Raw genomic sequence first — 15945 nt, 5'->3', positions numbered from 1 at the left:
CAATAATGTGGTCCTCTTAAAAGATGCATTTATATAATTTCAATGTGTAAGTCTGTTCTGATTGTAAATGACTGGAAGCTCATGGAAGGCAATGCTCACTTTCTTGATGTGTTCCATGACTACTCCTTCCCTTTGGACATAAATATCTGACACAGTGCTCTGCACAATGATTACTGATCACTACCTTGTGTACATATCAATGCTAGTGAAGGTGAGATTACTGAGGAGGTTTTCTTCTGGATGCCAATGTATGCTAATGTAAGGAAAATTAAACAGGTTTTATTTGTTGCTGTTGCCCTTTAGCAATTCCTTATAATATGAACTTCATTATCATCTGGGTATTTGTAGCAGTCAGGAGGGGATTCAGTACCTCCTTCCAACCCAAATAACTGAAGTAAGGGAAATCATCAAAATGAATTAATTATCAGTCTGCTAGGAAAAATACTGGAGGGCAAAACTATTATCCTTAAGGCAAGGAAAAATGCAAAATAGATTGGACCTCAAAATTCAGTCATTTCAAATTAGTATTTCAATACAATAGTAAAGGAGTGCTAATGGCACAAAACAGAAATTGAAAATTGGAATATGCTATGAAAACCACTAATATAGGCAAAGAAAGCATACACTATAGCATTAAGCACAGCTAAGATGAAGACTGCCTGCTCAATTGGATCAACTAAGATCATCTGCACAGGGGATGCTGTTCCTTACTGCTTGTGCCCATGGGTGACAATATTAGTTGATCATTGTAACACCTTTTCCTGTCTTTCCATACAGCAGTTCAGAATTCTTCTCAGGTAGCTACCAGCCATAGATTTAACTTGTCATGTATGACAGTCTGGATTATCATTCAGCAAACATTCATGCCCCTCTCCCCTCTTCTACAGGCAGAGATGTCCATTCCTCACTGATGTTGGACTTGATCTTATGATTTGCTATGACCAATGGGATATGGTGTGGAGAGATGCCCAGAGTGTGCTTCTGTGATTTAGCTTGGCCCCTTTGCTCTGATGTATACCATGAGAAGAGCATGCACCAAATAGGTATGGCCTCTTTAGCCTGGGCTTCATAACAAATGCACATGGGCTATACCCGAACTCAATCTATAGACCAAAGCAGACTACATGAGACAAGTCAAAGAATGAATTCTTGTTGTAAGCTACTAAGTTTTAGGGTTGCTCAGTATATAGCATAATTTTGGTAATAACTGATCAATACAGTGTTTTAGATGAAATTGATGAAGCAAAATCCCACCAGGCATTAAAGCAATAAAATAAGAAAATTACACCTCAGTGTAAAAAAGTCCATCTAATGGTTTAACCCCAGGCAAAACATTTTTAGGTTGGAAAGGAAGAAAGACAAGGTAGGGGATGATTTCAGACACTAGCCCTTTGGCTAAAGTTGACTTAACACTTCAGGAGAGTAAGCTACAGATAGGTTTTCAGAGGCTTTAGGAAGACGACTCCCACCTCCACCAGGTTCAAGTAACACTCTTCATTCATCCCCTTTGGCTCAATGCTTCACCTACTGCCAAGGAAAATTTTAATTATTGTTGTTACTGAAATGTCAGCCTGGAACCTTACTTCTTAGAACCCATCCAAGTACTCAGTACATAAAAAGCACTCAATAAATATTTTTCAAATGAATGTTAAATATGTTACTGCTGATCTCACTTAGAGGTTTATTTTATAGTTTACTAACTAACAAAGGAGTCCTAAATGAGAAAAAGTAATAGTAGTGAGGTCAAGTTTAAATTCTAACCTCTCATTCATTAATCCATTTAACAAATATGAATGTCTGTAATGCGCAAGTAATGTGTGATTTTCTGTGGTTAGGGAAGCAAATCAAGGTCCCTCCTCTCAGGAAACTGATGATAGTTCAATGAGAGAAAGAGCTCAAATATGTACAGCCAGGTACACACTCATACATGCACACATACACACACATTTAAAATAAGTAAGAAAAAGAACAAAGAGCTACATGAGAGTATGAGAGCAAGTACACATTTTAAAGGATCAGGAAAAGACTTACAAGTAAATATTTTCAAAAGGCCTCATTTGACATGTGTGAACTAGAAAAGAAGCAGACAGAAGGGCATACCACTTGTCCAGAGCCCTGCATCTGAAATGCAGGAGCTGACTGAATAACATGTATATGTATGCAATGAAATGACTCCCCTTTGTTTTGTAAGGTAGGCCCTAGGAAGCCTATCCTCTCTCTCCCTGAGGTTCCTAACACCACTATCCTTGCTAAGCTAAAACTCAACAAACCACAATTAAATCTTTGCAACTTGATCACACATTATATATATCAGGATTTCATAAAATGTCTAGGCATTTCAAACATACCAAGCAAATAGTCTGTGTATGAAGACAAAAGATCCACGGTGGCAAATTCTGGGATATTTGGTAATGTCCCTTGGCTTACTTTATCAGTTCTAGCATTCTTCTTTCCAATAAGTAGATTTATTGTCAGCACAGCTTCACTGACCTAAAATTAATGCATAATTAAAGTCCAAAAAAGCAAGCTTTCTGATTCATAGATTACCCATTAAGTAAACAATGTGAAAAAGTGAATTCATAAAATAATATTAAATATACATTGGAAGAAAAAATAAAGATAATCTGGAAAACAACATGTGATCTCCAACAGGTAGTATATATCATTGTCAAACAAATCATTACTGTTGACAATTTAATTAATGTATGAGCCACTGTAAATAGGCTCTCTCACCTAGCTACAACAGATATTTGCCAAAATGTCAAAATGTGCTCATATGTATCTGCCAATACTTTCATTAAAGAAAAGCTGAAACAAACAAAGCCAGGTCTGCTAACTAAGATTAAAATCACTACATATGTAAGGAGCATTTCTAATCTTCCCAAAGAAACATCACTGGCATAAATTATAAAGAATGTGAATTTTCCTTTCTCTCATAGAGATACATTGTGCTGCCCTAACTGCTGGCAGATAGAGGATACAGATAGGACAGTAAAGAAAAAGATTAAATAAAAATCACACCAACCTGGGCAGCAGCTCTTATCACAATCCAGGCCAGTGAAGTGTACATTTCAAATTTATTTACTATTGGTTCTTTAATAGAACTATGCCTTCTGGTAGGAGCCTAAAAAACATAGCACATACATTATGATAAAGATAAAGACATCATGAAGTTTCTCAAATAATCTTCAGAGTCATCCTCTGAAGATGACATTTCAGTGGAGCACTAGGGAGCCATTAAGAATAATAATGTAAAAAAAAGAACAATAATGTATATGTATCTATTGACATGAAAAGGAATTCAAAATATATTAGAGAAGGAAAAGTAGGAGCTACAAAACAGTTTGAAAAGTGTTATCCTATTTCTAAAAAGACATGTACACACATATACTCCCTGTATATAGAAGCAGAGAAAATTAATAACAGTGGTTACCCTGGGTTTTAAGGGTGATTATTTTTATCGTATTTTCTAATTTTTTATAATGAGCTTATATTATTTGAGTAACAATAAAATAAACACAAAAATATTAAGGAAATGCTTCCTTAAAATGATATTTGCCATTTTAATAGAGGATTTATACATTGACTATATCATATATAAGGATGTCAGAAATAAGAATGTTAAAGATTTTTTTATCTACTTAAAGATTTTTGATACATATTTTCTATCATCTTTTTTAAAGATTTTATTTATTTATTCATGAGAGACACAGAGAGAGAGAGAGAGAGACAGAGAGGCAGAGACACAGGGAGAGGGAGGAGCAGGCTCCATGCAGGGAGCCCAACGTGGGACTTGATCCCGGGTCTCCAGGATCAGGCCCTGGGCTGAAGCAGCGCTAAACCGCTGAGCTACCTGGGCTGCCCTGCTATCATCTTTTTAACTGGGAAACTATTTTTTTTAAATTTTTATTTATTTATGATAGTCACACAGAGAGAGAGAGAGAGAAGCAGAGACATAGGCAGAGGGAGAAGCAGGCTCCATGCACCGGGAGCCCGACGTGGGATTCAATCCCGGGTCTCCAGGATCGCGCCCTGGGCCAAAGGCAGGCGCTAAACCGCTGCGCCACCCAGGGATCCCTAACTGGGAAACTATTAAAGGGATAATGTAATCATAAAATTCTATAGAATAGCAAAAGTAACATTAAATGGGGATATTTTTTACTGTGTGTTGTGTGTTAAGTTTTTCTGTATGTGTGTGTTCAGTTTTTTAAACATAAGAAAGTGCATGCTATGAAAGTTGACAGAAACTCCACTAGTAACATAGTATCTGCCTGTTTCACATTTTTAATGTCACCTTTAAAATAAACAGTTCTTAAGATTTAACTAATCTGGATAACTATTCAATTAGAATGCTTGGTTCCAATTTTTTGATGTTCATATTTTGGCTAATGCTTTAATCTTCAACAAGACTGCAGAATAAAACAAACAATAACAAAAGATATCTTTCTTTTACTCCTGCCTACAAGATTCCCAAGGAAAAAGTCAATGAATAATGCTGATGCCAGAACAACATGCAAATATGGCCTGGTCTAGATCAAGGGCTAAGATTTGTAGGAGGTAGATGATACCTGGAGAAATCTGCCTGAGGAGATCTAAGCAATACAGCCCTGTCCCAAGATATGAAGACCCTAGTCATTAGCTGTAATGAAACTACTTAGGTTCTGGGGTAGCCCTTGCCAGCTTACTGGCTCTGTAAGTTTGGGTAATTTACCTAAATTCTGGAAACAAGACTAATAGACATTAAATGAAGAATACATAATAACATTAATAATTATAATGTAAGAACAAGTAGTGACAGATATTTAAAAAAGAAATCAAATCTCATTTTGAATTGAGAGGGAGGCTTTATTAAGATGGTTGGGCTAGAGTTCAAAATAGAATAATGTGGACAGGAAAAGAATATAATGGGTATCTTTTTTAGATGGAGAAAGTGTTTAACACTGTGTATAAGATTCTAGCTTATGCAAACAAACAAAAAGAAGAAAATGTATCTAGACTGGAAATGAAGAAGTAAAGTGGTATTTGCTTGCAGAAGACAAATGTAGGAAATCCCCCCCACACACACACATACATCTCTAGAATTAATAAATGTGCATAACAAGGTCATAGGACACAAAACTCAATACTCATAAATCATTTGTATTTCTATGTATCATCAGTGAACAATCTGAAAATGAAATGAAGAAAACATTCCACTCACAATAGAAATAAACTTAACAAAAATGTACAAAATTTATACACTGAAAAGTAAAGATCATTACTGAAACAAATTAATATCTAAATAAATGAAGAGACAGTTCATATTCATGAATTGGAAGATTCAATATTAAGATGCCTGTTGTCCCTAAATTGATTTACAGATTTAACACAATCCCTGACAAAATTTTGTTAGTTTTTTGCAAAAAATTGACAAGCAGCCTTTACAATATGTATATGAAAATGCAAAAGACTCAAAGTAGCCAAAACTATTTTGGAAAGGAAGAACATAGCTGGAGGGCATGTACTTTCCAATTTTAAAACTTACTGAAAGCCACAATAACCAAGAGGGTGGATACTCTTATAAAGGTAGACTTATAGCTCAGTGTAATAGGACTGGGAGTCTAGGAATAAACATTTACATTTATGATCAATTAATTTTTGAAAATGGTGTGCCACGGCAATTCAATGTCAAAAAGATAGTCACTTGAACAACAGATACCAGGACAACTGGATATCTATGTGCAAAAGAATTTAGATCTTTGCACTTTACATAAATATTAATTCAAAATGGATCATACTTAAACATAAAAGCTACAACTATGAAACTTCTAAAAGAAAACATAGAAGAAAATCTTCAGCATCTGGGGTTAGGCAATTAATTCTTAGATATGCAGGTGCCTGAGTAGCTTAGTTGGAAAGTGTCTGCCTTTGGCTCAGGTCATTATCCCATGGTCCTGGGATCAAGTCCCATGCTCTGTAGGGAATCTGCTTCTCCCTCTGCCCCTCCTCCCATTTGTTCTCTCTCTCTCTCTCTCTCTCTCTCTCTCTCAAATAAATACATAAAAAATCTTTTAAAAGAATTCTTAGATATGCAACTAAAAGCACAATATATAAAAGAAGAAAAATGATAAATTGGACTTCACTAAAATTTACAACTTTGTCTAAAGACATTATTAACAAGGTGAAAAGACAAGCCATCAACTGGAGGAAATAGGTGATAAGGGACTTGAATCTAGAATATACATTTTGGGGGAGGAGCAAGATGGCGGAAGAGTAGGGTCTCCAAATCACCTGTCTCCACCAAACTACCTAGAAAACCTTCAAATCATCCTGAAAATCTATGAATTCGGCCTGAGATTTAAAGAGAGACCAGCTGGAATGCTACAGTGAGAAGAGTTTGCGCATCTATCAAGGTAGGAAGACGGGGAAAAAGAAATAAAGGAACAAAGGCCTCCAAGGGGGAGGGGCCCGCGAGGAGCCGGGCTGAGGCCGGGGCGAGTGTCCCCAGGACAGGAGAGCCCCGTCCCGGAGACGCAGGAGCTGCACCGACCTTCCCGGGCGGAAAGGGGCTCGCGGGGAGGTGGAGCAGGACCCAGGAGGGCGGGGATGCCCTCGGGCTCCCGGGGACAGTAACAGAGCAACTGCGCCCCGGGAGAGTGCGCCGAGCTCCCTAAGGGCTGCAGCGCGCACGGCGGGACCCGGAGCAGCTCGGGGGGGCTCGGGGGCGGCTCCGCGGAGGGGGCTGCGCGGCCCCGGGAGCAGCTCGGGGGGCTCGGGCGGAGGAAGAGGCTCCGTGCGGAGGGGGCTGCGCGGTTCCAGGAGCAGCTCGGAGGGGCTCGGGGGCGGCTCCGCGGGGCTCGGGGGCGGCTCCGCGGAGGGGGCTGCGCGGCCCGGGAGCGCGAATCCAACAGCGCAGGCTCCGGAGCACAGGGCGCCGGGACACAGCCCAGGATCCCGCCTCCCCCGGGACAGGCAGAGGCCGGGAGGGCCCAGGACAGCGAGGACGCTCCTGCCCCAGCTGAGCAGATCAGCGGCCCCGCCCCGGAGCCTCCAGGCCCTGCAGACGGAGTTCCTGCCGGAGCTGAATCCAGGTTTCCAGAGCTGCCCCGCCACTGGGGCTGTTCCTCCTGCGGCCTCACGGGGTAAACAACCCCCACTGAGCCCTGCACCAGGCAGGGGCACAGCAGCTCCCCCAACTGCTAACACCTGAAAACCAGCACAACAGGCCCCTCCCCCAGAACACCAGCTAGACTGACAACTTCCAGGAGAAGCCAAGGGACTTAAAGAACACAGAATCCGAAGATACTCCCCGGTGGTTCTTTTTTTGTTTGTTTGTTTTTGTTTTTGTTTTTGTTTTGTTTTGCTTTTTGATTTGTTTCCTTCCCCCACCCCCTTTTTTTCTCCTTTCTTTTTCTTTCTGTTTCTTCTTTTTTTTTTTTTTTCGTTTTTTTTTTCTTTTTCTTCCCTTTTTTTTTTTCTCTTTCTCTTTTCTTTCCTTCTTTCTCTCCTCTCTTTTTCTCTTTTTCCCAATACAACTTGCTTTTGGCCACTCTGCACTGAGCAAAATGACTAGAAGGAAAACCTCACCTCAAAAGAAAGAATCAGAAACAGTCCTCTCTCCCACAGAGTTACAAAATCTGGATTACAATTCAATGTCAGAAAGCCAATTCAGAAGCACTATTATACAGCTACTGGTGGCTCTAGAAAAAAGTATAAAGGACTCAAGAGACTTCATGACTGCAGAATTTAGAGCTAATCAGGCAGAAATTAAAAATCAATTGAATGAGATGCAATCCAAACTAGAAGTCCTAACGTCGAGGGTTAACGAGGTGGAAGAACGAGTGAGTGACCTAGAAGACAAGTTGATAGCAAAGAGGGAAACTGAGGAAAAAAGAGACAAACAATTAAAAGACCATGAAGATAGATTAAGGGAAATAAACGACAGCCTGAGGAAGAAAAACCTACGTTTAATTGGGGTTCCCGAGGGCGCCGAAAGGGACAGAGGGCCAGAATATGTATTTGAACAAATTCTAGCTGAAAACTTTCCTAATCTGGGAAGGGAAACAGGCATTCAGATCCAGGAAATAGAGAGATCCCCCCCTAAAATCAATAAAAACCGTTCAACACCTCGACATTTAATTGTGAAGCTTGCAAATTCCAAAGATAAAGAGAAGATCCTTAAAGCAGCAAGAGACAAGAAATCCCTGACTTTTATGGGGAGGAGTATTAGGGTAACAGCAGACCTCTCCACAGAGACCTGGCAGGCCAGAAAGGGCTGGCAGGATATATTCAGGGTCCTAAATGAGAAGAACATGCAACCAAGAATACTTTATCCAGCAAGGCTCTCATTCAAAATGGAAGGAGAGATAAAGAGCTTCCAAGACAGGCAGCAACTAAAAGAATATGTGACCTCCAAACCAGCTCTGCAAGAAATTTTAAGGGGGCCTCTTAAAATTCCCCTTTAAGAAGAAGTTCAGTGGAACAGTCCACAAAAACAAAGACTGAATAGATATCATGATGACACTAAACTCATATCTCTCAATAGTAACTCTGAATGTGAACGGGCTTAATGACCCCATCAAAAGGCGCAGGGTTTCAGACTGGATAAAAAAGCAGGACCCATCTATTTGCTGTCTACAAGAGACTCATTTTAGACAGAAGGACACCTACAGCCTGAAAATAAAAGGTTGGAGAACCATTTACCATTCGAATGGTCCTCAAAAGAAAGCAGGGGTAGCCATCCTTATATCAGATAAACTAAAATTTACCCCAAAGACTGTAGTGAGAGATGAAGAGGGACACTATATCATACTTAAAGGATCTATTCAACAAGAGGACTTAACAATCCTCAATATATATGCTCCGAATGTGGGAGCTGCCAAATATATAAATCAATTATTAACCAAAGTGAAGAAATACTTAGATAATAATACACTTATACTTGGTGACTTCAATCTAGCTCTTTCTATACTCGATAGGTCTTCTAAGCAAAACATCTCCAAAGAAACGAGAGCTTTAAATGATACACTGGACCAGATGGATTTCACAGATATCTACAGAACTTTACATCCAAACTCAACTGAATACACATTCTTCTCAAGCGCACATGGAACTTTCTCCAGAATAGACCACATATTGGGTCACAAATCGGGTCTGAACCGATACCAAAAGATTGGGATTGTCCCCTGCATATTCTCGGACCATAATGCCTTGAAATTAGAACTAAATCACAACAAGAAGTTTGGAAGGACCTCAAACACATGGAGGTTAAGGACCATCCTGCTAAAAGATAAAAGGGTCAACCAGGAAATTAAGGAAGAATTAAAAAGATTCATGGAAACTAATGAGAATGAAGATACAACCGTTCAAAATCTTTGGGATGCAGCAAAAGCAGTCCTAAGGGGGAAATACATCGCAATACAAGCATCCATTCAAAAACTGGAAAGAACTCAAATACAAAAGCTAACCTTACACATAAAGGAGCTAGAGAAAAAACAGCAAATAGATCCTACACCCAAGAGAAGAAGGGAGTTAATAAAGATTCGAGCAGAACTCAACGAAATCGAGACCAGAAGAACTGTGGAACAGATCAACAGAACCAGGAGTTGGTTCTTTGAAAGAATTAATAAGATAGATAAACCATTAGCCAGCCTTATTAAAAAGAAGAGAGAGAAGACTCAAATTAATAAAATCATGAATGAGAAAGGAGAGATCACTACCAACACCAAGGAAATACAAACGATTTTAAAAACATATTATGAACAGCTATACGCCAATAAATTAGGCAATCTAGAAGAAATGGACGCATTCCTGGAAAGCCACAAACTACCAAAACTGAAACAGGAAGAAATAGAAAACCTGAACAGGCCAATAACCAGGGAGGAAATTGAAGCAGTCATCAAAAACCTCCCAAGACACAAGAGTCCAGGGCCAGATGGCTTCCCAGGAGAATTTTATCAAACGTTTAAAGAAGAAATCATACCTATTCTCCTAAAGCTGTTTGGAAAGATAGAAAGAGATGGAGTACTTCCAAATTCGTTCTATGAGGCCAGCATCACCTTAATTCCAAAGCCAGACAAAGACCCCGCCAAAAAGGAGAATTACAGACCAATATCCCTGATGAACATGGATGCAAAAATTCTCAACAAGATACTGGCCAATAGGATCCAACAGTACATTAAGAAAATTATTCACCATGACCAAGTAGGATTTATCCCTGGGACACAAGGCTGGTTCAACACCCGTAAAACAATCAGTGTGATTCATCATATCAGCAAGAGAAAAACCAAGAACCATATGATCCTCTCATTGGATGCAGAGAAAGCATTTGACAAAATACAGCATCCATTCCTGATCAAAACTCTTCAGAGTGTAGGGATAGAGGGAACATTCCTCGACATCTTAAAAGCCATCTATGAAAAGCCCACAGCAAATATCATTCTCAATGGGGAAGCACTGGGAGCCTTTCCCCTAAGATCAGGAACAAGACAGGGATGTCCACTCTCACCACTGCTATTCAACATAGTACTGGAAGTCCTAGCCTCAGCAATCAGACAACAAAAAGACATTAAAGGCATTCAAATTGGCAAAGAAGAAGTCAAACTCTCCCTCTTCGCCGATGACATGATACTCTACATAGAAAACCCAAAAGTCTCCACCCCAAGATTGCTAGAACTCATACAGCAATTCGGTAGCGTGGCAGGATACAAAATCAATGCCCAGAAGTCAGTGGCATTTCTATACACTAACAATGAGACTGAAGAAAGAGAAATTAAGGAGTCAATCCCATTTACAATTGCACCCAAAAGCATAAGATACCTAGGAATAAACCTCACCAAAGATGTAAAGGATCTATACCCTCAAAACTATAGAACACTTCTGAAAGAAATTGAGGAAGACACAAAGAGATGGAAAAATATTCCATGCTCATGGATTGGCAGAATTAATATTGCGAAAATGTCAATGTTACCCAGGGCAATATACACGTTTAATGCAATCCCTATCAAAATACCATGGACTTTCTTCAGAGAGTTAGAACAAATTATTTTAAGATTTGTGTGGAATCAGAAAAGACCCCGAATAGCCAGGGGAATTTTAAAAAAGAAAACCATATCTGGGGGCATCACAATGCCAGATTTCAGGTTGTACTACAAAGCTGTGGTCATCAAGACAGTGTGGTACTGGCACAAAAACAGACACATAGATCAGTGGAACAGAATAGAGAATCCAGAAGTGGACCCTGAACTTTATGGGCAACTAATATTCGATAAAGGAGGAAAGACTATCCATTGGAAGAAAGACAGTCTCTTCCATAAATGGTGCTGGGAAAATTGGACATCCACATGCAGAAGAATGAAACTAGACCACTCTCTTTCACCATACACAAAGATAAACTCAAAATGGATGAAAGATCTAAATGTGAGACAAGATTCCATCAAAATCCTAGAGAAGAACACAGGCAACACCCTTTTTGAACTTGGCCATAGTAACTTCTTGCAAGATACATCCACGAAGGCAAAAGAAACAAAAGCAAAAATGAACTATTGGGACTTCATCAAGATAAGAAGCTTTTGCACAGCAAAGGATACAGTCAACAAAACTAAAAGACAACCTACAGAATGGGAGAAGATATTTGCAAATGACATATCAGATAAAGGGCTAGTTTCCAAGATCTATAAAGAACTTATTAAACTCAACACCAAAGAAACAAACAATCCAATCATGAAATGGGCAAAAGACATGAACAGAAATCTCACAGAGGAAGACATAGACATGGCCAACATGCATATGAGAAAATGTTCTGCATCACTTGCCATCAGGGAAATACAAATCAAAACTACAATGAGATACCACCTCACACCAGTGAGAATGGGGAAAATTAACAAGGCAGGAAACAACAAATGTTGGAGAGGATGCGGAGAAAAGGGAACCCTCTTACACTGTTGGTGGGAATGTGAACTGGTGCAGCCACTCTGGAAAACTGTGTGGAGGTTCCTCAAACAGTTAAAAATATACCTGCCCTACGACCCAGCAATTGCACTGTTGGGGATTTACCCCAAAGATACAGATGCAATGAAACGCCGGGACACCTGCACCCCGATGTTTCTAGCAGCAATGGCCACGATAGCCAAACTGTGGAAGGAGCCTCGGTGTCCAACGAAAGATGAATGGATAAAGAAGATGTGGTTTATGTATACAATGGAATATTACTCAGCTATTAGAAATGACAAATACCCACCATTTGCTTCAACGTGGATGGAACTGGAGGGTATTATGCTGAGTGAAGTAAGTCAGTCGGAGAAGGACAAACATTATATGTTCTCATTCATTTGGGGAATATAAATAATAGTGAAAGGGAAAATAAGGGAAGGGAGAAGAAATGTGTGGGAAATATCAGAAAGGGAGACAGAACGTAAAGACTGCTAACTCTGGGAAACGAACTAGGGGTGGTAGAAGGGGAGGAGGGCGGGGGGTGGGAGTGAAGGGGTGACGGGCACGGGGTGTTATTCTGTATGTTAGTAAATTGAACACCAATAAAAAAAAATAGAATATACATTTTGAAGACTCTTGTGATTAAAAAAAAAAAGAGATATATCTCAGTTTAGGTTATGGGCAAAAGATTTGAATAAACAGTTCCCCAAAGAAGATACAGAAATGATCAGGAAACATAAGAAAAGATCTCAACATTATTAGCCAGCTGGGAAATGCACACCAAAGCCACAAGGAGATATACTTCATCCCCACCAGGATGGCTACAATCAATAATACATATAATAACAAGTTTTGGCCAGACTGTGATGAAATTGGAACCCCTATTCACTGCTCATAGGAATACAAAATGGTACAGGTACTTTGGAAAACAATCTGACAGATCACCAAAAGGCTAAACTTAGAGCTAGCATATGATCTAGGAATTCAATTCTTAGATATACACCCAAGAGATCTGAAAACAGGTTCACTTAAAAACTTGTATACAGACATTCAAAGCAGCATTAATCAAAACAGCCAAAAAAGTAGGAACAATTCATATATCCATCAACTGTAGAATGGACAAAGAAAATACTGTAGATCCAAAAGATGGAATACTATTCAGCAATAAAAAGGGACAAACTACTGTTACATGCTACAACATGGGTGAACCTCAAAAATGTAACACTAAGTGAAAAAAAGCAGGCGCAAAAGATACATATTGTATGGTTCCATTTATATGAAATTCCATTATATGAAATATACAGAAAAGGCCAATCTTGGAAATAGAAAACAAATTAGTGGTTGTTTGGGGCTGGGGGTAGAAATAACGGGAATGCTCTAAAACTGGATGGTGATGCTAGCTCCACAGCTCTGTAAAGCTACTAAACATTTGTGAACTATACTCTTAAAATAGGTTAATTTCATGAATTATATCTCAATAAATCTGTTTTTAATATGTGTGCTTGCTAATCTCTTTCTTTGAACTATTTTCCTCCTGCTTAACTATTTGGAAAACTTCCAGTCATTCTTCAAAATTCATCGCATCTGTGAAGCTTTCTCCAGTATTCCCCCAAAGCTGAATTAGTTCTCACTTTGTTCCACTTCTCTACTTGGACATATCTTGATTATGGTCCTCATTAGATTTTGATAGTTATTTCTCTGCCTTGTTCCTCTGTGCTTCTTAGGAAAAAAGAATAACATGCCTGGCATACATTAGGCACTCAATAAGTATTTGGTTAATGAATGAATACATGTTTGTGAAATAGTCAATTCCATTTAATTAAAAAATAATTATTGAATAACTACTATATACAAAATACTCTAGAAAGATAAAATGTGAATGTTTAGTCACATATTGACAGAGAATAGTGCACCACTCTTTTTTGAGTACTTATTACATGCTAGGCCCATTATCTTGTTTATTTCCCCCACCTACTCTAAGAGGTCAGTATCCTCACCTCTATCTCACAGATGAGAAAACTAGGTTTAGACAGGTCCCAGTCACAGTGCTGGTATGTCACAAAGCTAAGATTCACACCCAAACCAGTCTCTTGGTCATTCTGCTTGTAGACTCTCCATAAGGTGAAGCATTAGTGCTTTCTTTTAAGGCATTATAAAGCATTGTCTTTATTAGGACAAATTTCTAATGTGATATTTCAATGGTTGAATGTGTCTGGATAAATTTATGCTTGTCTTTGGCTGTTTTCTGTGCTTCTAGTAATTATATAACTTGCTAAAATATTTGTATTATGTCACATAGAAAATGTGATGCCATATGGAATTATGCTATTTTTTCATTCAAATTCTACTTTGTTCAAGCTCTTAATTATAAACACTTCTCTAGTAAAGGCCAAAAAGGTGATACATTACTATCCTAGATCCTATTAATTTGCATTGCTACTTGCCATGGAAGTAAAGATTTTTGTTTTCTCTTATTAGAAATAAACATGTTTATCACATCATAAAAAGTAAGTTTTCTATGCAATAATTTTGATTAAAATAAAATAAATTCTGCTTTATCCACCTCAGCAGCCACCATATGAATAATTCAACTGGCTGAAAAGTCTGTTTGCCTAAAGGTATAAATCATGCCCATGCTGTCTCAAAAGTTGGAGATTTGACACCAAAATTTTCTGAAAAAAATCTCTTGGTGGGTCAAAGGATTACTTAACTGAGATGAATTATAAAAAGTCTACTGAAATTTAAAAAGTAAAAACTAGAAGTTATGGATTCACATATCTCCAATGCACCCACATCCTGCTCACAGGATCTCCCTCAGTCTAGATTCCTGGAATTCAAGTGTGGCCCCCAGGCCAGCAGCAACAGCATTAACCTGGAGCCCCTTAGAAATGCCAAACCTTAGACCCCATCCCCAACTTAGCAAATCAGATTCTGCATTTTCACAGGATCGATGCTTCTGCCCCTTAGTTTGGAAGCACTGCTTTAACATAGTATATATCTCTGCAACTCTTTGCATGGCTCCCTCCTTATCTGGTAAATCCCACCTTGAACCTCATGTCTTCCCAACACAGTCATTCATAGTTCCACCAAGGCAACTTCTTTCCTAATCCCCAATTTCACCACCTAAACCATGCCCCTTCCTGCTCTTCCCTCCCTCTTTTCCTTCCTTCCTCCTACCTTGCTTCTTCTTTTACTTGTTTATTGTCTGTCTCCCTCTACTGAAAAGTAAGCTCCATGAGGACAAGGACGAAGTTTGTCTTAATCACTGCTTGATAACCTTCCAGAATATTGTCTAGGTCATAGTAAATAGGTATGTGATGAATAAATGAATGACTCTATCAAAAGGTGATCTGTTTGTATACCATATCCATGATGAAAATCTTATATCTGCTTCAGAAACATATCATTTCTTGCAATTTCCTGATTAATATAAAGATCTTAGAGTATTTACACATACCCACATCTCATGTATAACATTTTAACAGGTAAAAATGTCCCCATGATCTCTATTTTCAGAACCCTATATAAAATATCCAAAGAGGCATCTAAACATGAGTGTGACTATAAAGTAATTAATTAATTTCTCCAAGTCATACAGGAAAATCAGTCTCATTAAGTCAATAGCAAGTCACCTAAATAGCAGGTTCAAAGACAACTGACTTACGATTTCTAACAAAATAGTTTATTACCTTAAGTGTTAATGGTGATGTTGAAAGTTTGTTTTTTGGCTTCCTCATGTGTAAAAATAATAGGGCCATTTCTAAGTAGGAGTCTCTTATCAACCTAAAATGATATAACATTGTACTTATTAAATAGCTTCACCATTCATAATCATTTTACATCATTTTCCACAATTTCTGAGCTAATTAAAGGTAAAAACAGACAAAACCAGTATCTATCCCATACTCACACCCTCTTTTCATAGCACTGTTGGCATTGACACCAGCACCTTCCTCCCTACTGAAATTGGAAGCTCTTGAGCAATCTACCTTGTCCTGTTCTGACAACACTCTATGACATGACTGCTCTGAAGCC

General features: G+C 38.8%; 1 protein-coding gene across 15 annotated transcripts in view; it reads right to left on the bottom strand.

Annotated features, from left to right (window-relative positions):
* The window catches only part of CFAP54 (cilia and flagella associated protein 54), a 297401-nt gene that overhangs the window by 68418 nt on the left and 213038 nt on the right, over positions 1–15945 (bottom strand). For 14 of the 15 annotated variants that reach the window (XR_005370580.1, XR_005370581.1, XR_005370582.1 and 11 more), the window contains 3 exons: positions 15600–15693; positions 3026–3124; positions 2349–2490 (listed from right to left, as the gene is read on the bottom strand). Coding sequence is in view for 11 of the 15 variants with exons in the window: in XM_038558716.1 (XP_038414644.1) it covers positions 2349–2490; positions 3026–3124; positions 15600–15693 (335 nt within the window). In the remaining 4 variants the exon portion in view is untranslated. Of the gene's footprint in view, positions 1–2348; positions 2491–3025; positions 3125–15599; positions 15694–15945 lie in introns of those variants that run through there. The other variant, XR_005370583.1, reaches the window with a different exon arrangement.

This window comes from Canis lupus, chromosome 15, assembly GCF_011100685.1.
Source record: "Canis lupus familiaris isolate Mischka breed German Shepherd chromosome 15, alternate assembly UU_Cfam_GSD_1.0, whole genome shotgun sequence".
Taxonomy (NCBI): Eukaryota; Metazoa; Chordata; class Mammalia; order Carnivora; family Canidae; genus Canis; species Canis lupus.
Note: the sequence above shows the minus strand (reverse complement) of the source record. Positions and strands in the feature narration are given on the sequence as shown.